Source organism: Rhinopithecus bieti, unplaced genomic scaffold, assembly GCF_001698545.2.
Source record: "Rhinopithecus bieti isolate Rb0 unplaced genomic scaffold, ASM169854v2 scaffold_33303, whole genome shotgun sequence".
NCBI classification, from domain to species: Eukaryota; Metazoa; Chordata; class Mammalia; order Primates; family Cercopithecidae; genus Rhinopithecus; species Rhinopithecus bieti.
Window position 1 is genome coordinate 597,559 of NW_016814421.1, and position 27,108 is coordinate 624,666.

At 37.9% G+C, this 27,108-nt stretch overlaps 1 protein-coding gene across 17 annotated transcripts in view; it reads right to left on the reverse strand.

Moving 5' to 3' along the window:
• TCF4 (transcription factor 4) overlaps positions 1 to 27,108 on the reverse strand; it is a 371,585-nt gene that overhangs the window by 51,570 nt on the left and 292,907 nt on the right. For all 17 annotated transcript variants that reach the window (XM_017850137.1, XM_017850133.1, XM_017850136.1 and 14 more), the window contains 2 exons: positions 4,519 to 4,624; positions 615 to 748 (listed from right to left, as the gene is read on the reverse strand). In XM_017850137.1, the coding sequence (XP_017705626.1) occupies positions 615 to 748; positions 4,519 to 4,624 (240 nt within the window). The remainder of the gene's footprint in view (positions 1 to 614; positions 749 to 4,518; positions 4,625 to 27,108) is intronic.

The following is a 27,108-nucleotide window of genomic DNA, read 5'->3' on the forward strand; positions in this document are numbered from 1 at the left end:
CCCAGCAGTTTTCACCTGGAGTGAGGCAAAACACAGTATGAGTGGCAGGCTAGGATGGGAATTAAAATACTGAAAAATGGGAATCTGGTCTATGTAGAAACCTCATGGTTTCTCTTACTGATGGAAGTCTACAGAAAATATAAACTCCTTCTTTTGGATACATCACAACAGGCCAAAGCTGACATAAGCCAGTCAAGGGGAAATTAAATGCTCCTGGGTGATGCATATAACCTACTGACCATCACTCTGCCCTCTGCAGTACATCCTTTGAAACCACAGATAGCAAAAAAATGACCAGGAACCACCATGTTAAGATTCTGCAACTTAAATAAGTATCTATTTATGTACTCAAGGAAGCTGACATTGTGATAAAGAAGGCACAGAGCAAAACACAATAAACAAAAGAACAATGCCAGAGAGAATCTGGAAAGATTTACAAAGGTGATCTGATCCTGTTATGTCTCTGATCACAGAAAGGATACAACTTAAGAACAATGGGTGTGTGCCATTTTTGCACTTATTTGCAGAGTCCTTGTGTACATGCACGGAAAGACAGAGGATGAGGTATAATAAACTAGCTGTGATATTCCCATTATCGTGTATGTCTGCCTTACCAAACGTTCATGTGGATGCAGGCTACAGTAGCTGCTGGACTGTGGAATATGAGAAGAGTTGCCCAACATTCCTGCATAGCCAGGCTGATTCATCCCACTGGAGGAGCTCCAAGGGTCACTGCTGTGATGGCCATCTGTAAAGGACAAAGAGAACCATGACTTTCTGAGGCATTCAGCCTTGCCTTATAGAATAGGGTTTTTTCATATACTTGAAAATGACTGCCTGTTGTGTTATTCATCTTTGTGTTTGTTAGCTGATTACATCAGAAGACAGTCATCATTTCTTCCCAAGTGGCTCTATATTGTCAAACAAATATAAACACTTAACAAAGTCAAAGTGTTCTTGGTAAAAATTCAACTGTAAATGAACAACAGAGCATACTTCTACCATGAATTATGTCAAGTCAGCAAAGTAATTACTGCTGCTAAAGGAAACATTTCTTAGAAGTCTTCTAACCCTTTTTTCTTTGAAAACCAACTAAGAAGTTAAATTGTTCCTAAACTTTGGGGTGAAAAGTATTTGAGAAATTACAAAGTTGACAAGTTTTAAAAGCACATAAAGAAGTATTAATTTTAAAAAATCTTAGGTTGAAAATGTTTAATTTCATTTTAACATATGCAATAGAATTAAAGTTGGAATTTTAATTATATTATGGCATATAGAGAAGATGAATCTCAAATATATAGTTCTTAGGATATTTTATTTGTATTTTTTGGTGTACAGGTATATAGCTATCTTAAACCTTCAGTAGCAATCCAAAGGGTACACACATGCACTAGGTGGCTATTATAATACAGATAACTCAAAGAGAGTTTCTGGATTTTATAAAATGATTTATGAATTATAGAGGTTTAAAATTATATAAAGTATGTTTCAATATGAGGTTAACCTTTTGTTAACACCATTATTAAAAACATCCCTACAGATTTTTTCATTCTCTGGGCCTGTTGGCCTACAGGTTATTATTAATAATTGCTATTGTTTAGGTTTGGTTTCCCAAGCTTAAGGGAAAAGAAGATCTCTATTACTGCTAAATTCATTCATTTTTTTCTTTTTTTCAATACTTTAACAAAAAGCATTGAGTACTAGGTATATACCAGGCCATCAGCTGGCTGTTAAATGTATAGCAGATATTGCTTCCTTGAAAATAAGATTATTTTACCATAACATTTTATTTAATAAAGGTCTATTAAAAAGTTAGGAAATAGAAAAGTTAAATCTGACACTGTATTTCATGAAGCTCTTTTTCACTGAGTTCTTAAATCCAGAAGTTAGAATTTTGGAACTGGACTCATTTCAGATTGGGGGGTACAGTTTGTAGATTCCTCTCTTTAAGAACCATGCAAGCAAAATCATGTCTGTGATTTTGACAACTTCAGAGTTTTAACTAGAAGATGGAAATAGAAGTTAAAAATAAGAGGCCACAGTAGTGAGTTTACAATATGCCCCAGACAGTTTCTGAATATCTTTCACCTTAATTGCATATTCCTTCAAATATTGAATTCTCAGGGCACCAAGTATCCCTCTACTGAAGGGAAGCTGATATGGGACAGGACCGTGATGCAACTGCTTCTGTGGCCACGATGTGAAAACACAGGATTTTTAAAAAGTTATCATTCATGTACTTGAGCTTTTGTCCTTAGATTACGAAGGTTTAAATATCACCTTAAATTCAAATATGAAGTTCAAGACCACTAACATTCTAAATAGATGGCACATATGACAAATAAATTGAAAACATATATCACTGAACAAAAGTCTCCTGACAATGTGATACACTGGGTGGCAATGCATTTAGGACTGTTAACACAGAATACTCTGCTTGATGCAGACTTATAGAAATACATATTTTACATAAATTATGCTTTTCACAGTAAATTAATATTTATCACATCCCATGATCTTGCTATAATGTTGTTTTGAAAGAATAGAATTAGACGTGTGCAAATTAATTGTGCTCATCATAAATGTCAACTCAATTTTTTTTTTTTTTTTGCTTTTCGGGTGTGCATATGCAGAGAAACAAATTTGTTCCCCATATTTTGGGTGGTCTGCTAGGGAAAGGAGCCTACTGATTTAATCTACCTGGCCTACCCAGCAATGTGCACCCTTTGAGAAAGTCACTTTCCTGGGCAGATAGAAGAAACGTATCCTTCCACCAATTTTTTCAATTGAAATCTGTTTTGTATAATGGATCCTTGAGCTGCCAATCTCTGTAAACACCTGTAGGACAATATCTCCCACTGCTCACAAAAGAGGGGACTGAAGCTGAGGTAGCTACTGTTTACAGCTGAAGATGATAAGCTTTTCGTCATGGCACAAAACGCACCCAGGTGACATAGCCTGCTGTGTCCCTTTGAGAGTTACACCTAGGATGGGTCACAAAGATAAAGGACTTCTGACACATGAGCTCTATTATGTGTGGAACAAATTCTCTCTATTCCTAAGAGAGCCATTCCACCCAATTTTATAAATTTCCGTGGAATTTCACATGTGAACTAACAAACTAAAAGAGCTAACACACTGAAGGGAAGGAAGATTAGTATCTTTTAATGAGAATGACTTTGAGTGTGTCCACTATAATCAGGCTGCTTCCCTGGTACTCTCTGCCCCAAATGTGCTCCCCTTCCTGTGACATGGCCCTTCCTAGAGGTGCATAAAGAAAGAAAACCCATGGCCCGTAGACAAGGCTTATACAAATAAGGTTTTCATACTTGGGCAAAAAGAGTTAAATTTTTGCACACAGGGGTTCTGGGTAAATTCCTCATCTAAATTCAGGGCATTAACTTGGTAACAAGATAATTACATTAGAAATAAGTGCCACACACATATCAGGATGGAGTCCTTAGGAGCATCCTCCAAGTGGTTCATTCTTGAAGTAGCTGCTGTCATTTCAAACATCTTGGTCTTTTAAAAAATTTATTTATTTATTTATTTTTTGAGACGGAATCTCGCTCTGTTGCCCAGGCTGGAGTACAGTGGTGCAATCTCGGCTCACTGCAAGCTCTGCCTCCCAGGTTCACGCCATTCTCCTGCCTCAGCCTCCTGAGTAGCTGGGACTACAGGCGCACACCACTACATCCAGATAATTTTTTGTATTTTTAGTAGAGACGGGGTTTCACCATATTGGCTAGGATAGTCTCAATATCCCGACCTTGTGATCTACCCGCCTTGGCCTCCCAAAGTGTTGGGATTACAGGCATGAGCCACTGCACTCGGTCACATCTTGGTCTTTTTTGAGCAGCAGAAAGGTATACGCTATCCGTGGCAAGACTAAAAGCTCAGGGTAGGGACACACATCCATGTATTTAAACATACTGGACAATTCCGTATTTTCTATATTTGTCTTCTCCCCCAAAAGTTGGGTCTTTTATCCTAAACCAGTTACTATGTTGGGACAGAACTTTCACCATGTAATATTCCAGTCTGTGGTAGGTTACTTCATCTTGGAGCCTTGTTCTTACCTACGAATTAGTAAGTGGATGAAAATTTTACATAAGGTTATACATTAGGCCAACTTGCTCCCAGCTGGCTAAATCCAGGATGTTCTAAACATACATGGAGATGAACCACTTCTAAACTAACAGCTACATCGTCTTGGGGATGGTGAATATGCTGAAATGGTTGGTCATGTGTGGAAGACCAGCAAGAGCATCGGCTCTAAGTGAAGCAGATCAGTCTAATCTTAACCCATTACTGCTCAAAGGGGTTTAATTGTAAAGAAAGGCCTAGTACAGTTTTAATTAATAATCCATTTTTAAGGAATTAAATTCCTAAGAAGAGTATGACTTCAAAAATTCTACATGTGTCTACTATTCCACTTCTTTTGCCCTATCTGTGACATTAAGTGACCCAGGAAAATGCTACCCTGTGGCCTTTCCCTCAGAAGCAGCAGCATCTTACCTTGCATGAAGAAGGAGCTAGGGAAAGTGCTGGTTGCTGGTTTGGAGGAAGGATAGCCTGGTGAGTCCCTATTGTAGTCGGCAGTGCTTGCTGATGGAGCATAGACCTGAGGAGAAAGAACCAACTGAGTTTTGCTTTTGCATTGACCAAAGCATCTCAAGCTTCACTCTTTTATAAAAGTAGGCAGAAAGTGCTACCTTTCTACCCTTTCCAGTTTAAATCTGAACAAACCCTAGAAAAAGTGCCCTTTCTGAACACGCTAAAATAAAAACAAAGCAAAACAAAACAAAACAAAACAAAAGCTCAGTGTATTTGTGTGAATAGAAAATAACCAGGTGTGTTATATTCCAGTCCATGTAAACCATGTCTAGCTGTAAATACGCTGTATAATGCCCATAGGGTAATTCTGTGAGTCTAAGCACTTCTTTCTTTTTCTTCTAAACACAGATGGCCCATAAGCATGTAAAAAAGGTAAAAACAGAAAGCCATGCATCAAACCTCTTCAAATGGTAGAGTAAAACTCTACCTTTCAATTAAAATTTTTACTTTTACAGAGAGGAGGTAGGCAGGGGAGCGGGGAGCAGACAGAAAGAGAGAGAGAGAGAGAGAGAGACAGACAGAGGGAAAGACAGAGAACACAAATGAACTATTCAAACCACGGAAAATGATAAATATATCTTAGAATATTAAATTCCCACAGTGTCAGCTTTTTGCAGAGATGCATGAAAAAGGCCATTAAAAGCCTGGATCTACATAAGACCACCAACAATCAGTGTGTGCAAAGGAAGCGGGAGGAAGGAGCCCTCCTTTTTTGTGCTTATTATATTTGTGTGTACAATAAACTTAAAAAGTGTGCCAAAAACCTAATTTACTTACATTCATTTACTAATACTCATGAGACTTGGGAAACCAATTCTTTATAAAAATAGCCTGTGTATTTTCTTGTTTATGTTTTCTTTAAACAGGACAGCATATTAGAAAAGCACAAATTCATAAGGTATAGTTTAACTTCAATTGGTTTTCCCCTTTGCCTTTTCTGCTAAATACAATTTTTTTTAATCCCCATTTTCTTTTGCTCTCAAAGTTCCTCTCTCCAGATGGTCAGAAAGACTGGAACACTGTCATCCTCTTGATGAAAATGGATACCTTCCTGCCTCCATTTTGAAGCAGGCAGCAGCTCACAAAATTGGCAGTGAGCCTACAGTGATATTCACAGGTCACAGTAAAAGGAAAAGAAATTCATCAATAAAAAGGCAAGTGCAGGGTTACCAAAAAATAACTCTCATTTTTTTTTACAGTGCACATCGAATAAACACCCCAAGAAAAATTATATAATTGCTCTCAGAACACCATGAATCATCAACTAAGCATTAATACAAGGTTTAGGATTTCACAAAGCATAGGTCCACAGAGACAGATGTTGGAAAATATGCATCTACATCCATACATCAAATAAACGCTACACATGCCCCAAAGTGCCCTTGAAAATTGGGAGGTCCTGGAGCTTTAAAAAAAACAAAAACAAACCAGAAAAGCCCACTCACACTTTAGAAAACAGGGATTTTTCTTAAGGCACTAATGGATATAAGCCCTGTATTTCATTGGACTTTATTTTGTGATTTTCATCACATTTTAAATGTATAAATGGTGATTTGCTTCTATTTCCAGAGGACTTACAGTAAGGAAAAAAACTTTTTTTGAGTATTTTTAAGAAACAAAGAATAAAACTTTGGCTAGGAATCCAAAAACAAACAAACAATCTAAGTTCTGTCAACCAAATCTCAGAATTTTCTTGAGAACTATTAACTAACAAACAGTTTGTGAATTACTACTAAAGGTATTTAGAGAAGGTCTTGAGAGTAAGCTAACAAGATGAAAGAAACATCATGGGAAAGGGGGAAATTGAAAACTGACAGAATGATTGTAGTGTGACTATAATATATCTACATGCTATTAGGCTGACAGCAATCTGGCCTCAGTATTAACATAAGCATAAGCTAAGTGTACTATGGAATATCCCCAAATTTCAGAAATCAATATATTTATTATTAAACTAAAAAGAATCTGTGACCCACATTATTAAATCGCCTTATGTTTTAAAACAATTAAAATCAATTTTTTTCACATATACTGTACTTTTAATTGCATATTCTATTACATTATCCTTAAACATATATATCATTATGTCAACACCATTTGATGACACCTAATTTTTTTTTTTTTTTTTCCAATTTGGATAGAATCACTTGGCATTGCTTTTGGAAGATAAGGAAAAATCTTTGGTTAATTTTGGTTATTTACAAGGAGGCCACCTTGACTATGAATTATAATCAAGCTCAAATATCTAAGAGTAGGTCACTTACTCCAAGTTCATAAATATTGGCTGCATGGAGAAGAGCATCTATGGGCTTGAAATGTTTTTAGGTTATATTATACTATGCAATTTCTATTTTTCTGCTATTGTAGCCAATTCAAGACTTTTTCGATAAGATGAAACTCTTTGTTAATAGGCAACGGACCACTGTTTATAGTTTTTTGTATAGACAATTTCTACATATTTTATACATTTTCTTTATATAATAATTTACAAATCAGGTACAATTTTATTCATCTTCCATTTAGATACTTTATCATTCTTATCTCAAAAGTTATTTTCAAGGGAAGAGCTCTATATTTTTATTTATATAAATACATAAATATCACATATAACTATAACTTTTTAGAGAAGGGAACCAACGAATTTTAGTTCAACCTCCCACATTTCAAATATAAGAAAACTCAATAATGAAATGGTCAAAGAAACATTACTCTTATTTTTCACCGTTTGACAGGGTACTTTTATTTAGAATGGTGGCAGAGACATAGATGGTATTTATGAAAACACCGTGATCATAATGTTCACAGTTCAGTTTATCTCTAATGGTTTAATCTTTCATAACCTGGATGACCAGTGAACTGCTTCATTATTTGTACTTCAGTTAACTCTTTTACCAATTTCTCAATCAAGCTTTCAAAGTATGGGTTTCAATAAGGTATTTGATATTGACATTAAATTCAATAAGAAAAGCTCATATCCATTCAGTTTTTGGTATTATTATTCTAAGTATATAGAAAGTTTAACAACACAATTGTTAAATGAAATAGCTTCATTTAATCAACAGAATAACAACAAACATCCCAGATCTCTTCAAGGAGTTGAAATTATTTTTAATGACTAACACCAGAAAATGAGTCCAATCTAACATGAAATAAAAATTCCAAATTCTAGTACCATGTATTGGAGTGACCCCAATGATGAAATATGAGGAAAATCTAATGAGAAACAAATACCTATCCTTGAATTTTTCTCCAATAATATGCTTAGATCAAGGTGATCGCTGGCATTCTGATTTCTCCCACAAGAGTAACTAAAGAAGTGTGAAACTTTTGTTGTCAAAACTGGAAATGGAAAGACTTGGTGAAACTCACAGGTCACAGCCCTTTTAGTAAATTATTTGCTGAGTAAAAGCTTCATGGAAAACTAGTAACATAATATATTTAATATGCAAAGTTAGCACCATTATCTCTTCTCTTCTAATCCTGAATTTAGCAGACAATCATACATATAGAAATCCTGAGTTTAACAAAACTCTCTAGATAACACAACTTTGAACTGACAAAAGTAAAAAAAAGTTTTCATTTTACAGATTTAATTTTTTTTTTTTTTGGTAATCTGAGAAGTATTACAATGGTACATTAGCTGTTCCATTCAATGTTTCCAACTATTCTTTCTGCACTCATCAAAGAAATAATAATTTAATTTTTTCTAAATGAAACCTGTGCCTAACAGAAAAGAACAACAAGCAAGCACAGAAACCAACAAACAAAATGAAACAAAGGTATGCCTCCTACTCTTTTCCTTATGAGGCTCTCATTTTTACTGGTCTAGGCATATCAGTTTCACTTATGGACATTTTAAAGTAATAATGATTACTCATTTGTTTAGGGCCTCTTGTGGAACAACTTTGGTGGCAGGAGTTCCACACACATTATATCTAACCTTCAAAATGATCACACAAGGCAGATATTATTAATAGTATCTTTCCTATTTCACAAGGCTGACGTATCATAAGAAGGTCAAGTGTACTGCCCCAAACCAGCTTGGGTCTGACTGCGGGTTCCACCATTTATTAACTAGGCAATTTTGGACCAGTTACTTTTAACTCTGGTCTTCAGGTTCCTTCCTGTAAAGTAGAAATGACAATGCCTGCTATGCAAAGTTCTTGTGAGAATGACATGGTATAATGTGTGTAAAGAAACTGGAATGGAACCTGGCACAGATTAATCATACAAAAAACATCAGACATTACACATTAGTACTGAAGTCTTGTTGCCATTGTTTTTATTTGGACAAATGTGACTTAGGAATGTTAAGCTATCTTTCCAGGTTACACATTTTTCCAGGGGTAAAGCAAGGATGTGAACTGATCATCAAAGTCTCTGTTCTTTCCATTAAAAAATAATTCCTCGCTTTTAAAGGGCAAAAAAGGTAAAGAAAATCTATTTTAAGCTACTAACATGAGGCTATACTTGGGTCATAGTTTATAGAAATAGTCTTGTGGGGTCTGATAATGACCTTTTAAGAAAACAAAATGTCAGCCAGGTGTGGTGGCTTACGTGTGTAATCCCAGCATTTTGGGAGGTTGAGGTGGGCGGATCATGAGGTCAGGAGTTCGAGACCAGCCTGGCCAACATGGTGAAACCCCATCTCTACTAAAGATACAAAAAAACATTAGCCAGGTGTGGTGGCGGGCACCTCTAATCCCAGCTATTCGGGAGACTGAGGCAGGAGAACTGCTTGAACCTGGGAGACGGAGGTGCAGTGAGCTGAGATCGTGCCATTGCACGCCAGCCTGGGCAAAAGGGCGAGATTCCGTCTCAAAAAAAAAAAAAAGAAAGAAAAAAGAAAATAAAATGTCATAATGCATGTTATGGTGAAATCAAGTACATGTTAAGTAACCTGCTGCTTCCTAAAGGGGAAACCTTAACTCCGAGGGAATAAAGAAAAGCGGCTTCATATCACATCACCATATGTGGTTGGGTGGTAGCCAACTGATTGTCCAGTAGACCTTTACTACTTCTCCACGTTACTACCCCTTCGTGACTCTGCCAGTACCATCTGAATATATAATTTCCAAAGAAAAATCAGTTCAGAATCACTTAAACATTGTAATTGAGGCTTTCAGACCCTTCAAGAGAGTTACTGTATGTTCCATGGAAAGCAGGAAACAGCAAAGCAGAATTGTGCCACAGACGCCAAAGTACTAGCTAGGCTCAATCAGTAACTCAGGCCTTGGGAGAGTTCACAAATATTCCCAACTGCGACAGTTAAACACTCAAATGCCAAGAGTTTACTGTGTGCCACTGATGTCCACAGAACTACCCATATGCTTTGATGCTTCTCTCAGCATCTACTGGGAAAATATACTTGTAGTGATTAGCTTACTATTCAAGAAACTGGGTTGGACCCTCAACTCTTAATATTTTTTGAAGGACATAGGTCTCAGTAAGAAAAATGAATGGGTCCAGTGCAGTGACATGTCCATATTCAGAAGAGTTAAGATGGACCCTGTAATTGTCCTATGTGACCAAGATAAAGACATTGCTAGCTAACCCATAAACAAGGAGAAGATGTACTCAGAAGAGACAGCCTCCAGACAGTACATATACAGATTTGGCAGGAAACTAGAAATCACCCAGCTCTGGAGTCTGACCGATTAGGTTCAAATTCCAGCTCTCACAATTCCTTGCAAGGACATAACAAAGCAATTTATCTCTCAGAACCTCAGTTATCTTATTTGTCAAATGAACCATTGTTGTGAGGATTAGGGATAATATATGTCAAGCATAATTCCTAATCTGTCATGGGCACTCAATAAATAGGATTATTAATTCTATCTCGTAAGAGGTACTCGTTGCTTATAATTATTTTTAACAATGGGTCTAGAAAGCTGCTGTCCAATTGGCAGTCATTAGTAATATGTAGTTATTTGAATTAAACTCAACCAAAGTTAAGTAAAATTAAATGTTTTGTTCCTCAGTCACAGTAGCCATATTTCAAGTTCTCAACAGCACATGCAGTCACTGGTTACCATACTGAACATCACCAACACAGGACTTTCCCATCACCACAAAAAGGTGTACTGGGGAGTCCCAGTGTAGAGTCATGTTCATCCAAGAGGAAGGCACTGGGCCATGTTTGCCACTCGCTGTCAGGACAGCTATCACAGTAAGCCTAACTCATGTAAGACTTGCTGTTCTTTTAGGCTGGGAAAGCAGGAACTCTTCTGGAGTGCTAGTGGGAGAGGCAAGTTCTAGGTATCCCTGCTAGGCATGTAACTGCTGTTCAATAAATGTTGACTGTAATGAATGGCAGGATACTGAGATCTTAGCTTTATTTATTATATTTAGAGTCCTTCATACTATTGCATATTTCTTAAAGTCTTTTTTTCTAACTATCTGCCAAAATACTTGCAAGTTGTGCCAAACAACACACCATGGAAGAGTATCTATGACCCCAGGTTTCTGGATATGCAAGAAGTAAAAGGAAGAAACTCTTAATCTGCAATTTAGACCTAGCCTCTACTGTTTTTGACAAAGGAATTACAGTTAGACATGGTGTGATCACTTTTTATGGACAATAAAAGCTGAATATATTTTTAGCTTTTTTTTGCTGTAGTGTTTACAATACTGATAATTGTAATTATCAGTATAATTGGGTCTCTTTATTCCATATTCTTTCTTTGTTTTTAGTACTATTAGTCAAAATCTTTTTCTAGCTTTTTTTTTTCTCAGACGTTCCTTTCTCTTTCATGTTACTTTCACATCTGCTGCCCTCTGTCTTGCCTCTTGGCATCATCTTTTTAAAGCTCAAATGAGTTCAACTTCGTTTTGTAAAGGAGTCAAAGGAAGAGGTGAAAGGACTTACCCCAGGGCCTGGACAGAGCCCAGGTTCCTGACTTCTCTGCCAGTTTTCCTGGCATTCTCCTTCCTAAAATCTTTCCTAAGTCGCTAACTTAAAGACTCCAATGGGCAGTCAAACGATATGAAAGATTAGTCAAGAAATGCAAGAAGTAGAGTTGTGTAATGGCAGTTAATCATACTCAAAGGCACAGGACAGTGCAGGTGAACAGTCCAATACTGCAAACAACCAAAAACCAAACCAAACCACAGGATTTAAGCTTATTCACCTCCCATATGTTCAGTATTATCAAGTCAAGGAATATTTACTAACGGAGGAAGAAGAATCCTCCTTCACGCCCAAGTGATGATTAAAGGGCGATTTCTATTATCAAATAAACAGGAAATGTGCTTAGAAACAACACATACATGTCTTAAGTATGTTGACAAATAGGAGGGTATTTCTTATAAATGGAAATATTTCACCAGTACAAGCAGTTAAAATTGTGACACTTTTACTCCATCTAAATCAGTTGGAGTATTTAAAAGAATTAACCAAGTAGTTCTAAGTGCCCCAAAATAATTCATGGTAAGAAGAGTTTTACTCCTCAAATTCTCTTTATTGGTAGTCTGAAAAAAAGAGTATTTCACAACTATCAAAAAGTGTAAAATGTACCATTTATATGTATGATTTTCATATTTTATTTTTACTGAGCAATGACCCATCTCCCCTCTACCAGGACGCACCACAAAACCTACGAAAAGAATATATATATTTCCCCAAAAGAAATTCCCTGAGCATCTTACTATATTTACAACACAAATCACTTCAAATATACATCCATATCTATACACCCCATCACAAAAATCATATAATTTTCTCAGCTTCTAAATATCAGCTGAGTCATTATTCATTCATGAGTACATTAAACCTGAGGCTAAATCCTGTAAGTGAATTTCAGCCAGGAGGTGTTTTTCCCTTCTCATCCACCAAATTTCCTTTCCCGTTTTAGGAAGTCGCAAAACGGTAAGAATTTCAAGCCCCTTCCTTGTTTGTAACTATCAATCAAATTACAGAACGGAAAAATATCAAGAGGATCCAGGAGACGGCACCAGGAAGCAGCAGGGACCTGGGCGATCCACAAAGGAGCAGGAAAGGCCTGAGCAGGCAGGGATGGCCAGAACACAGCCCTGCATTTCTCTACCAGTGCACTCAGCCTGCAGCAAGCTCAGCAAAGGCACAGTAAAAAAAAGAGTGAGCTGTGCTGATTTAAGTATGTGCCTTCTGTGTGCAAAGCACGAAACCCTGGTGTTCTTCGTGGCTAGGCAGCTCTGCCTCGTAATTTCTTCTCTCCCATCAAAAGTCAACAATATTCTCTCATGTTTTTCATATAGCTGGCTGCAGTATATTTTTCAAATTGAATTTCAAACTCTAAATAACAATGAGCCGGTAGCCTTTGACATGTATAGAAATTTACAAGGGGGAAAAAACACTGCTTCAATTAAAACAAAAGAATTTAAGACAGAACCACTAATAATTAGAAAGAATAATATTACAAATTAAATCTGCAGAGTGGCTCATTATTTTGGAAGTATTTTCAGTGAGTTATTATTCCAACTCTGAGGCAGCAAAACTGCCAGGAGAGATGTGAGTGGGCTCACTCTGCTATGACGTCATAGTGATGTTATAGCTATAGAACATTTGAGATTTAAGCTATTTTCCCCATTATCCTACTGAATTCCTGCAGCCATCCCAGTGACATATGCAGGGATCACCAACGAGAAAAACAGAAAATAAGTCATTTTCAGAAAAGAAGTCATTATTTATATCTGTTTACACCCATCAGCTCTATTGCAGCCAAACTGTACATACACTCATTTTGCTTACATACAGACCCTTTTGTTTCATTATCATCCCAATTTTATGGCTAAGGGATCTGAGGCACAGAGAGCTTAAGCAACTTGCTTAAAGTCAGGCAGCTAATAAACTGGCAAAACTGAGATTCAAAACCATGTAGTCTTGTTTTGGAGTCTGAGTTTTTAACTACTACAACAGTATTTCCTGGTAACTAAGAATTCTCTCCATGGTGCTCACGGACTCCTACCACAACCCAGCTTTGTAGAGTCCTAGGTCCCCTACACTGCCTGGCCATTTAGCAGCCTAGAAATGTTTTGCCCATAGAGAAGAACACAAGGTCATCTCAGTCAGGGCAGCACAAAGGAGGTTCTTGTGTGTTACTGCAAGAAGCAGGACCATTCATCTGTCTTCCAGACATGAAGTTGAGCTCAGATGCAGCAGGTATTAAAACACTTGTTGAATACTACTAGAGATGGAGAGAGGTGAAGTAATTGGCTAAGAGTTACACTAGGGTTTAGTGGTGAAACCAAACCCACGACTAGATACCAGCACACTAAACTCAACTGATTAAAAACCACCAGATTGTTATCTGAAGTATTAAAGTGAAGTATGAATACAGTCTTGTCTATGTGTACTAGCCTCTGGCTCCAAACACTTCTTTTTATTTTTACACCTGCATTTCTCTTGCTCTTGGCAATAACTGAGCAGACATTCTGTGTTTCCTATTACTTTCAACATGGTGTATCAGAGGAATGCCCACTGCCAACATTATGAGTACCTTGGCCCTAGCTGAGAGTGCCTTAAACTGATTAAGTTACACCTGGCTAAAGATCGCTTGAAACACTTAATTGCTTAAAATTTGGTCCAGGTGAAACCCTGACTTCTTCCTGGTTACACTTCTTATGTTACTTATTCATGTGGGAGTTGGCTTCATTACCAGGCTCAGGGTTGGCACAGATAAAAGACTGTGGATGCTGAGCACATCACAACTCTAATATGTTCTAAACACCTAACCAAGTTGTTTCCAAACTTTTATTTACCAAATGCACTGATGTGCATGTGAAGAAATTCAAGGTAATGTTAAGGAGAACCTGATAGATTATTTCAATTAACCATTATTACTTCTGGTTATCTGAAATCTTAAACAGATGTGACTAAATTATTTTTATCTCTGTTTACACCTATCATATCAAATTCATGATTGTCAATTATGTCTAATAGAGCATCTCCCAACTCAACACTTTCTCCTCCTTTAGCAACCAATTGCTTTTTGTTTTAGATGACGACTACTGCTTCATTAGGAGGTGTTGGAACATCAAAATAGGTTTGGTTATATCTGCCAAAAAATAGCTTTGTGACCTCTGAAAGCACTGTTTTATCCATTAAATGAGGGCAGCACATCTTCCAGATGAAAACAAATTCTATGACTTTACAATAAAGACAGAAATTAATTTTAGGTTTACACCAATGTTGATTGTTATTTCTTCTATACCCTATTGTACACTAAGAAGGCCTGCTAAGGATAGCCAGTCGCAGAAACAATAAGGTAAAAACAGCATTACCAAAAAAAAAAAACAACGTGCAGGTGTGCTTGGGCAAATGTGTATGTGCATGTCATGCCTGGCACAGAATAGGTTCAAAACTTTACTAAGTGCATGCATGCATGAATGAATAAACACACCACACACGAGATACACGTCAAACTAAGAATAACATCATAACACCGAGAAAGATAAACATTCATTGGTTCTGCCAAAATAGACTTTAGTGCATTCCACTTCTCTAACATGTTTAGGGCTGAGCTTTCTTTAGAAAATGGAATTACCTATAATGGTCCTAAAGATTTTAAGAGCACCATTCCCCAACCTTTCTCTTTGAACTCTAGTCCACAGATTGATGCCTGAAGCCTAAAGCTGACATGCTTAAGAAAGGACTTAAGCTCAAATAAATTTAGATGCGATTGGAGTGAACAAGTTAATTTCATTGCTGCAGACTTTTGTCAAGGTATATTACCAAGAGGGGTAAAAGCCTACATCCCTGGAAGAGTTTCTACAGTCACAAATCCACTTTTCATCACATCTCCAATCACTCCCTGTCTTTGGGAAATGCTGTCACAGTTTGTTAGCAGTAATTACACTTCAGTTCAATGAAGTCTCAGATCTTTTCCCAATAATCAATTTTTAGAAAGCATTTTTGGAAAGCAGAGAAGGTATGAGGGTACTGAGAGGGTGTTAAAAGAAGGGAAAGCAGTACAAAGAAAAATGCTAACTACATTATAGTTTGACCTTTTGCACACAACCCTAAAGGCGCTCTTCTTATTTCTGCAGTTCCAAATGTCTTTAGTGCTGTGTTTGTACCTAATAAGCATAGACAGCTAAAAAGCCATCATTTCTGAGTACTTACTCCTTCCCAGGAAGCAAGAGCAGTCAGGAAGAAAGTTGCATCAGACACAAGCAGAAAGTCACACTTTGAAGAGTCGACATTCAAGCAATGAAAAGACAGTGAGGCCAAGATTTTAACAGACATAAAATGATAATAATAATATTCAAAGAAACATTTCACAAAAGAAAATACATAGGTACTTCTCTAGATATAGTCCTTGATCTTGAATTTAATTACGTAAAGGAAATTTGACAAAATTCTACCATTAGTCATTATTAAAAGTTCCTATCTTCATAGTATTTTAAATCAAAACAACTTTTCTCATCCATTATCTTCTTTAATCCTCATTTTGAGATGGATTATCTATCCAAGTCGTCAACCACGCTACCCATCTTATACATTCAGGAACATAAGCTTGGAGTGGATTAAGTGCTTTCCTTTTGCCATGAGTCACATGACAGAGTAAGGGCAGGAATGGGGTTATAACCTAGGTCTTTTCACTCGAAATCCTCAGTCAGAAGTTAGCACTTGATCAGAATATCCTTCCAAATCACCTGCCGTCTAAGGAATCTGGTGGACAACTTCTCATATTTGTTAAAGATATCTCATAGTGCTAGGCAGAGTTATAAATGAATGCTGCTGTGCTTTGAAGCATCAAACTTAACTCTGGGTGCTTTAAACAGATGCCTTCATCTTCTGCTTACCAAGAGAATTGTTAAGAACAGTGAGTTTCCAATCTGGTAAAGTTTTGAATAGGAATCACTGCCATGGTACACTGTAAAATTGTTACCCCATCTTCCCTTTCATAAAGCTGAAAAAAAGTATGAATTATCTTTTTTCTGTCAAAACATATGGCCCTAACTACTTTCAACTGAAAACAAAAGCATGAAATAATTACCAAATGTATGACTCTGTGGCACAGATTGAAATGAAAAAAGTAAGTATGCAAGTTGTCAACATCCACGTCCAATCAGATGCTTCTCTGTCTGTTACCCATTCAAATGCCCACCCTCTTCCCTCATGCCCAGGGCAAACTTTTAGGTGAAATCAACCAGCAATATTTCACTAATTTAACTCAGAGCAGAGCTTTTAGCTAGCACAAGGCTAGGTGCTTTGGTAAATTACATACAAAAAATTAGAAGGGCAGAATTTTCACTAGGAACTAGTTAGGAGATTTATGATGTACAACGAGCAACTAGAAAATGTGATAAAGTGAGTAGTCTTTTGTACAAACCATATGTGCTAAAGGAATGTAAAGGAAGTTATCCTATAGGGTTATTCAAAAATACTTCTTAAAGGAGGCGAAAGATTATTTAAGAAGGGCAATAATATTCCTGAAATAGGACCAGAAGAATAAATGATCAACAATAATTAGTTCATGACTTCAGGCATATTTAAAACATAATTGAGTTGGGTTTCTCTAAAATTTTAGGTATGTTTTCATTTGATCTAATTTTTTCTTGCTACCTCAAATATTCTTCTGGAATGAGGAGGGCATAAATAAATGTGAACAACAGTAATTTCTTTAACAATAAAAATTATAGTAAGAATGACCCTTTAGTAATTCTTTCCAAGAAATGTAAACTTTGTTAATTAAATTACTTTGTTCAATAATTTTGGATTTTCAAAAACAGAAATGTAAAACCCAGATGACTGCTAAAATTAAGAGAAGCAGTTTAAAATTCTCAGTGTTGATGAAATTAATGAGAAAATGTCTTTACAAGAAGAGCAGCAGTTTTACACAACAAAAGGCTCCGAATTGGTTTCTGTCTTCTTTGTCTTCCTTGATAAATTAGCATCTAGTGAGAATTTAAGAGAAATATACAGAAAGGTTAAAAGAAGCAAGGAATGTTTCCTATTTTTCTTTTTCCTGGCAGAGAAACATTCATTAAAATAGATAGTTCTTTGTTTACATAATTAGGAAATATTAGGTCCTATGTCTGGAACTTCCTAATCTATAAACAGACATAAATGAATATGTGTGTGTGTATACACACACAAATATGTATGTATAAGTGCGTATATATGTATATGTATACACACATATATGTATACATACATGTATATACACATACACACATCCGTTTATGCACATTATGCATCTATATTTACACATTATTTACACACATTATACATACATACAATGTGTGTGTATTTTTAGCATGTATGTGTGTGTATGCCTGTGTGTGTATATAACATCAAAATTAAAGGTTTATAAAGCATAGAAGTAGGGGGATGGGAAGGAACTGCTTAATGGGTACAGTTTCCTTCTGGGCTGAGGAAAATGTTTTGGAACGAGACAGATGTAGTGATTGCTCAACATTGTGAATGTACTAGATATTACAGAATGGTTTACTTCAAAATGGTTAGTTTTACATTATGTGACTTTCACCTCAATTAAAAAAACAAAATAACACATAGTAGCAGGCCCTTAACTTACATGTTGTCCTTCAGAAAAAAATATCAGCAAGGGCCCATCTGTAGGGAGATGGAATTCTAGTAAAGAGGACAAGATGATGGCCAAATCTCTTAAGCAGTAAGTCTTGTTATCAGTTGCTACATGGAACATTTAGGTAAATAATGTAGCTATTCTTAGGAAAGCGGGCTGCCTTTCCGCTGAAATAAAAACGCTCTCTTAGCAAAGTCACTCATGTTCTCTTTGTTAGCAAACTCAATGTTCTTCATTCTACCGAGAAAATGAACCTATGATTTTTCCCTCATTGCCAAAATGTCTTAAGAGAGTCAACTGGCTATAAATAATGATCCCTAATGTGCTCTACAGAGCAGGAGACATCTTTCTAGATTTGGTTCTATCATTAATAGATGGAGGTCTCTTAACTTCTTTCTCAATCTTCAATATTCATTTGAAAAATGTAGTTCATAGCATCTGCCACTGCAACAAGACACTGAGAAAACTGAAATAGTAGGGGCCCTACGGTATTTAATTTGTAGAGCATGTCCAGCACCTTAATGATGCTGAAAATATTTTTTGATGTTGATGAACCTCAGTGTTCTTAAACTGAAAATTTCTTCACATATGGATAAGCTATTCAGCTCTTTTTTCCAGTAAGTCCAAACAGGATTGTGTACTAACAGTATAATATGGAGAGGAATACAGAACAAATATTAGGGAAGAATGAGCTCAGTTTTCATTAAATGTATTTCATCTTCTAAACTTTCCAATGACTTTTTTTTTTTTTAAAGAAATTCATATCTTGGCCAGGTGTAGTGGTTCACGCCTGTAATCCCAGAACTTTGGGAGGCCGAGGTGAGCGGATCACTTGAGGTCAGGAGTTCAACACCAGCCTGGCCAACATGGTGAAACTCCATCTCTACTAAAAATACAAAAATTAGCTGAGTGTTGTTGTGGTGGGCGCCTGTAATCCCAGCTACTCGGGGGCTGAGGCATTAGGATTGCTTGATCCCAGGAGACGGAGGTTGCAGTGAGCCGAGATTGCACCACTGCACTCCAGCCTGGGCGACAGAGTGAGAATCTGTCTCAAAGAAAAAAAAAAAGAAAAAAAAAAAGAAAGAAATTCATATCTTATGTGAATTATCCAGGTCATATCCCCCGATAAATACTATGGGCTCCTTAGGAGCAAAGATTGTGGTTTAGAGCACCTCCAACACAATGGGTTGCCCAAAGCAGGTACCCAATAAATAGGAAACAAGGAAGACAGCCAAAGCAGAAGAGAACCAGTCCTTTCCTTCACTTACAAAGTTCATGCAGCAGAACTTTAGGGTTGAAGGAAAGTATACATCATGTACCCTTTTTCAGAAAAACTGTCCTCTGAATCATGAGTGGTTTCCATAGGTGTCGTGCATGGGGTGAAATTCTGGCCTTGTACCAGGAAGAAGATATCATATGGAGATGACCCAGATGTGAAAGGTATCATGCCGCAATTCCACAGCTGTCCAGCATTGGATGTGCAGAATTTCTCAAGAAGTTCATCCATGTAGAATTTACCAATATCTTGGAGTTGCTATATTTGTGATATCTGTACCTCACTTTCTGTGTCCAGATTTTATTTTTATTTTACTTTTATTATTGTAGGGACAGGGTCTCACTATGTTGCCCAGCCTGGTCTCAAACTGCTGGCCTCAGAGAATCCTCCTGCCTTGGCCTGTTTCCAGATTTTTAAAATAGCAGTTGCAAGAAATTATAACAAACGAAGAATCAGTTTATGACTTTAATCTTCTTCCCAAAATTCAGAAACGTAATCAGAAGTCAGAGGCAAGTAAAGACTATGCATCATCTTTGATGGTGCTTCCTACTTCCGTTGGATGGAGCCTCAAAAACAGGTTGGACTGACTTATAAGGAGGCACAACACAGAATGCAAACCTCAACCTGCACTGACTGCTTGAAAAACTCTTCCGTTTCACCTGCCCCCTAATTCTTCCTGTTCTTCATCCCATTGGCCTACACTGCTCATTTTGCCCTTTGCATGTGGTGTACTGTGTGTTGCTGTCTTCTGTTTTATATTTATGATCTGTTTTCTGAAATCTCCCAGGCTGCAGGTATGTCATTCTTTACCTGGTCACTCTCTATGTCTGGTAGATAAGATACTTGATGCTCATTTTCTGGTGATGAGGACGAGGATGATGACAATGATGACAGAAAATTATCTTGCAATGCCTGTTCTCCACTTCTTTAGCTTCATTCCACATCCACTACTTCCATGAAACTGCTCAAGACCTCCTGGATGCTGCAGCCAAATGTCACTTTTATCTCTCAGCAACATCTGACACTGTTGACAATTTCCTCCTTCTGGTTAGATCTGCTTCCCTTGGCTTCTCTGACTCTAAGTTTTCCAGGTCCTCCTATCCCTCTGGACTTTTAAATTCAATTACTTCTCAGGCATACCCATTTGAAAGGCTCCTCATCACATTCATGATCGAATCTCAACTCCTTAATAGGGCTCACAAGTCGCTTTTTGATCAGGCCACTATTTTATCTTTTCAGTCTCACCTTTTACTGTTACCCTTTTGTACCATAAGCTCCAGGCATTCTGAACTACTTCTGGGTCACTGGATATGCCATGTTCACCCCTGCTTCCAGTTATAACCTTTGCATTTTGCCAGCTTAATTCCCATTCATCCTTGCACTTCACTTCCTCTAAGGCCAAATGCGGGCTAGTTGTCCTTCGTGTATCTACCTTCAGGAGCCTGTACTCCCCAATCCATGCATTATCAGTCTAGGTTATAATAGTCTGTTTGCCTATCTCATGCTTGTCTTTTTCAGAGGTATAGTCTAACACCTCACTCATAGTAGGCATTTGATAAATATTAGCTGAATTACTTTATTCTGTCAAACCTCTTGCCACCATCTGAGTAAAGGAGTTAGGAAAAGTTCGTTAAAGTGGTTTTTTTTTTTTTTTCTTTTTTTAAACAACCAAAATAACTTCTCCTGAAATAGGAAAGAAGAAATCTACTGCCTCTCTGTAACTCTCTAAAACTGATCATCTCAGGTGATGGTGCTAGTCCAAAGAACAGATATAGGATTTCATCCAAGCGCGTGTCAATGACTTACCATCAGTGGAACAAGCCTGAAGCTCTGGCTATTTTTGTTCCTTAAATTCCCTCTGTTCTGCTCCTGTACTTAAAGCCAGATGCAGAGGAATTCCAGGACTTAGAATCCCTCATGTTAGCTCTCTTGAGTGCAATGTGGGAGAGAGAATGAAAACTTCCACTGCTTAGAAGTCCACAGAGCTCAGGGGTAAAAATGAGCAGGAACTTGAGTCATGGTGTAAGGGTGAGAGTCTACGATCGGGCTTCCACTATATGGCTAAGGGAGGGCATCCTTCATCTTCATCATGTTTTATCTGCAGTGGTTTTTGACTTCAATTTAATAGCAATATTGTCTTTGGAGCCAGTTTCTTAACAATGATACTTTTCTTCTGTTATATGCCAGCCACACCAAAGACAGCCACATCAGTGTGACTGCTCCTAAGGTGAAATGATCTGTGGTGTTTTCTAAAATGGTCTGAGGTGAACAAAGCAGGTAAGAAAATGCTAAGATTTGCATTTCCTTGAAATGCAATGTTATTTTTGAGCTCCTAATTGAAAAAATTTAAACTGCATGTAATTAAGTGTGGGGGAGTGCACCAAGGTGGCTCACATTTAGGCACATGGTAAACTGATTTGCCGTTGAACTAGAAGGCTAATATTAGGAATGGGAGAGCCAAGCCATCCTTTGTGTTTGTTCAATGTCTCATACTATTTTTCAAATGTCATGGGCTCAGCAAAACCCAAAACACATTTTCTTAGCACTTCTCTCTATTTTTCAACCCATATGTATTTTGAGAGAAGTTTAATTCATATGTTTCTGATTTATTTACATGCAAGTCATCAGAATGCTGTTTTGTAGGAACTATTTGATGTCCAGACAAGCCTGCTGAGTCTTTTCTTTGAGGTTTTTTTTTTTTTTTTTTTTTTTTTTTTTTCTTCCCTTAGATTGGGAAGCCATGATTCCAAATAGAAAAAAAAAAAAAGCAAGCAAGCAAGCAAACTAGCCAGCTCATCAGAATCCCCAATATTTTTCCTCAAAGCGTTACAAATTTTGTTTAACACGTTTAGAGCACATAAAGTCTAGTTACAATTCTTTCATGGCAGCTTGTATTCGTACTGCTATTTTCCTTGCTCCTCATTGACACTGCCCTTCTTGAAGTCAGTAATGTCTTCCTTGTGGATATAAAAGTACATATTGAATGTATGAATAGCAAGAATAGGATCTTTTTTTTTTTTTTTTTTTTTTTTTGAGACGAAGTCTCGCTCTGCCGCCCAGGCTGGAGGCGTGTCCGGATCTCAGCTCATTGCAAGCTCCGCCTCCGGGTCGCCATTCTCCTGCCTCAGCTCCCGAGTAGCTGGGATACAGGTCGCCTGCCACCGTTGCCCGTCTAGTTTTTGTATTTTAGTAGGACGGGGTTTCACCGTGTTAGCCAGGATGTCTCGATCTCCTGACCTTCGTGATCCGCCGTCTCGCCTCCCAAAAGTGCTGGGATTACAGCTTGAGCCACCGCGCCCGCCAAGAATAGATCTTAAAAGGGAGGTGGTGAGCTCTTCAAACACTAAGTGAATGCATTCTGTAACATGCTGTCAGGGCCGAGGGAGGGGGTCTGGGTATTAAGAGAAAGGAAAGTAGTTAGCTCCTTTCCAGGAGAGTCCTATGAAAATAAGCACAATTTTTCACTCCATTAGGCATTGTGCTGGCATACTCTTTCCTCAATTTACAAATGTAACTCTCTGATTCAAGTGTGGTCTGATAGTTGTTTGTGTGCATTACAAATTATAATATAATTTTATAAATATTTCTCCACTTGCAAATAACTACAAACAAAAAACAAAAACAAACCAAAAAAGAAGAGAACACTAGCAATTTTTAGGACTTCCAAGGACGGTTGGTTTGAGTATCCCTACATTGAGATTTTGGCAAAAGCGGTATCTTTTTTTAAAGAAATAAGGTTTAAGACGTTATATATTACATGTAGGAGGGCTTTTATCTTTTAACATTATTGATGTCTACCTAAATTTGATCATTTGTAAGTTATATTGAATGTAGTAATATTTTAGAAGACTGGATTTTAATAGTAGTGGACACTTTTTTTTTTTAAAGGTGCTGTATATAAAAAAGATTGGCTCCTCTGCAAGCTTTCCTAAATTTCAATTTGCAAACCAAATTAATATTGGGCACGAAGCATCTAGCCGGTATCTAACACTATCTCATGCCTCTGTAGTGTGTCTCTACAAATATAAACCCACATTTCCCAGCAGACTCTTTGTCCTCTGTGAGGGGAGCCAGATTAGGAATGCTGGTTAATCTGAGTGAGAACTGAAAGATTTCTACCTATGCTTCCTTTCAAGGCTGAGATATCTCTATTCCCTAAAACTCTTTTCCATTTTCCCATTTCAAAACGAGAATGGTGTTGGGGCTGAGAAGATTCAAAAAAGTCTTCTCAAATCAAATATCTCTCCAGCACAGCTGCTGTTAAGTGACCCACCATGTTTGAAGACAGGCTCACAACCTATATACTATGGTGTTTTGCTATGAGCCCCTATACTATATATTTCAGGAAAGCAATGTTTTTAGAAAAAAAAACCAGCAAATTAAACTTCTCAGTATATCACTCTTCAAACACAGTTAACAGTGGCATGAGCAGGAAACAGAAATGTTATCTTAAGCTATCACACTGAATGATGATTTAAGGTTATATATGTGTGCATTAAAATATCAGGCAAATGACCAAATAGCTACCATTAAAACATGCGACTACAGCAAATCAATTAATTGCCAGTTGCTCTGAATTCAAACATATCTCTGAAAACACTTACCCCACTGTATAAAGATCATGAAATAGCAAAATATAGTTGTCATCAAAACTCTTTAAAAAATGATTTAATACATCAATCTCTACATCATAAGGGGAAAGCTTGAACAAAGGTAAAACAATCTAGCCTTATGAAGATACACATTCAGTAACCATTGTAAAGATATGGTCAGTTTTCTCTCTAGAGTCGATCAGATAGACATTTCCCTACAATTTAGGTCAATAATTTAAGTTTTTAGTTTTCACTACCTTTTGATAAAGATCAGCTCTAATATAAAAATAAATATGAAGAAGCATGTCAAACAGTGTGATTAGGTTTCAATAGCTGCCTGTCAGAAGTAATAATTCATCTCACATTTAAAAAATTTTCTTGGCCAGGTGCGGTGGCTCACGCCTGTAATCCTAGCACTTTGGGAGGCCGAGGTGGGTGGATCACTTGAGGTCAGGAGTTTGAAACCAGCCTGGTCAACATGGTAAAACCTCGTCTCTACTAAAAACACAAAAAATGAGCCGGGTGTGGTGATGTACACCTGTAATCCCAGCTAAGCGGGAGGCTGAGACAGGAGAATCTCTTGAACCTGGGAGGTGGAGGCTGCAGTGAGCCAAGATCACGCCATTGCACTCCAGCCTGGGCAACAGAGCGAGACTCCATCTCAAAAAAAAACAACCTTTTGGGGGGCATGTTTCTGCTTTTTTTTTTTTGGTTCTGGTTTGCTGGTTTTCAGTTTAAAAGAAGGGAGATGTTGATGGCAGCATTTACTCATGAGATACCACATTATTGTTTCAAACTGTATAAATTCCTAATTGTGAGTAATATTTTGAAATGCAATAGCCAAAGTGAAAAAACTCAAAACCTCACAGGCTACCCATCTTAGAACAGATTATGAGACAGGTAAATTTGAAAGCATTATAGAAAGATGTTACTTTGAAACAAACAAAAAAAAATGTTGCTGGGTAACATTCAAAGTGTCTACAATGTTCTTTTCTCCTCTTTGCCTTTCTCCATTCCCCAGTAGTAGACCCTGCCTTGGCATATTCACAGATGCAATCCCTGCTGAGCCACAGTAATGAGGAGTACCCCCTACCATCACAAATTTAGTAAGAGAGAAGTCACTGGGTATGGGAGATGAGTCTCCAACATCTTCCTTCTGAAGGGAAATGCTCATAGAGACACACATGCCTCACTTGCTTTTCCATCGTCTTATGGCCTGGGATGTATGGAAAGATGGAACCTCAAAGAACTCCTAACCATCATCATCTTCCTGTCCCTACTCAGCAGATGCACAGATTCCAAGAGACGTCTTCAATGAAATACACACACACAGAGACACACACACACACACACCCCCCCCACATTAATTTCTATTGCTGCTATTTTTCAGCATCATTTCAACGTTTAACAATCTGAACTAATAGCCATTTTAAAACATGTCCCAAGCTTCTGGTGGGAATCTGCCACCTGTGCCAACCATTTGTTTCTTAACTGCGGTATACTTCTGACCATCTTGATGGACTGACCTGCTCTGGGATTGAACAGAAGAGTGGACAATTTTTTGTTTTAATTGAAGGTCCTTAATGCAGGCCACATGTTCCTGGCGGTCATTTGGAAGGCAGAGGCAAGGAATGCAAAGTGGCAGGGAGTTGGGGGATGGGGGAGGGGTGAGTGGGAAGGGACTGGATGATGAAACGACCAGTTCCACAAGTGAAGCACATTAGCAACCCAGAGTGGAAAGGGCCGGAAGGAAAACCCACCCACCTCACCCCTGCATTCATTCTATCAACCTGCAATTGCTGCAATCAAAACCATATGTCGGTTCTTCCAGATCTTTCTCACAGGACAAACATGCGAAGGGCCTCAGGCCTGGCGTTGCCATCAAATGGTAATTGATACCATATGAGCCACAAAATAGAAAAGCACATGCAAACAGCAACCACTCTCGCGGCACCCTCCTCCCTCCCACCTTCCAATCCCCTGCTTGGCCCCTTGAGAGGGATGAAATTGCAGGTCTTGCCGGGCTGCTAAGTGCACAGTGCACCATGAAAAACAAGTGTACGTGGCTCCAGTAACCACCTGTATATCAGAGAGAAAGGAGGGTCCACTAGCCAAGAGCTTGTCCCAGAGAACAGGCGAAGGCAAAAGGTCACTCTGGGTTAATACAAGGTCATCGATCATGGGGGAAAACGAGCACAGGTGTGAAGCAGATCACAGGCCTGGAGCAGGGAAGGCCCCCACTGGTCCCTTAGCACATCCGGCCTGGAGAAAGCTCGTTACCGCTAAGCCACATCTGTCTTCCTCCCCTCCCACCACTGAGATAGTGGGAAAGTGGAAACCACTCCCCAATTACAAGGCAATTAGAAGAAAAGTGACCCCAATCCCATATCTGCTGCTCTCCTTTTCTGAAGCTATTTTGCATCCCATTGTTCTCACAGCAGAAAAAAAAAGTCAAGAAAACCCGCTGAGCTGGGGGTTCTGCCAATTGCTGGTTGAATGTAATACAGTAGGTAAAATCCGTCTCTTATTTCCACCAACACTGACAGAAGTACAAGTAGCATACGGCTCTCGCCTCTGCATGTATATATTTTCTTATTAACTCGATCGGGCAGAAATTTGCAGAGATTTGTTTGGATTTAGAAGTCACAACAGAATGTCAGTTTCACAAACCAAGGCTCATTCTGTGGTGAAATGTACAGCTCTGGACCCAACCGTTCACCGCACACAGCTATTTGTTCCAATTCCTCCAGCAGCCGCTTCTGAACAAACAACTAACTTATTCTAAACACACGCAACGGCTCTAATTTTTCTTCCTTCTCCCTATCCCATTATATGTGATATTTTAGTCTTATAGATCTTATGAAGTTTAAATATTTTCCAGATGGGTTTAGGGAGCACAGAACCGTGTAAACACTTTAAATTATAAAAGGGCCAACTAAACACTTAAAACAGAAGAGGATGATGATGAGATTCTCCTTTTGCAAACAGTAATCTAGTGAGCTAACACCAAAAACTGTAAAAAAAACACAACAAAAAACAGGGGAAGGGGCTGGGGTGGGGGACAGATATCAATTCCCTTTTTTCTCCCCAAAAC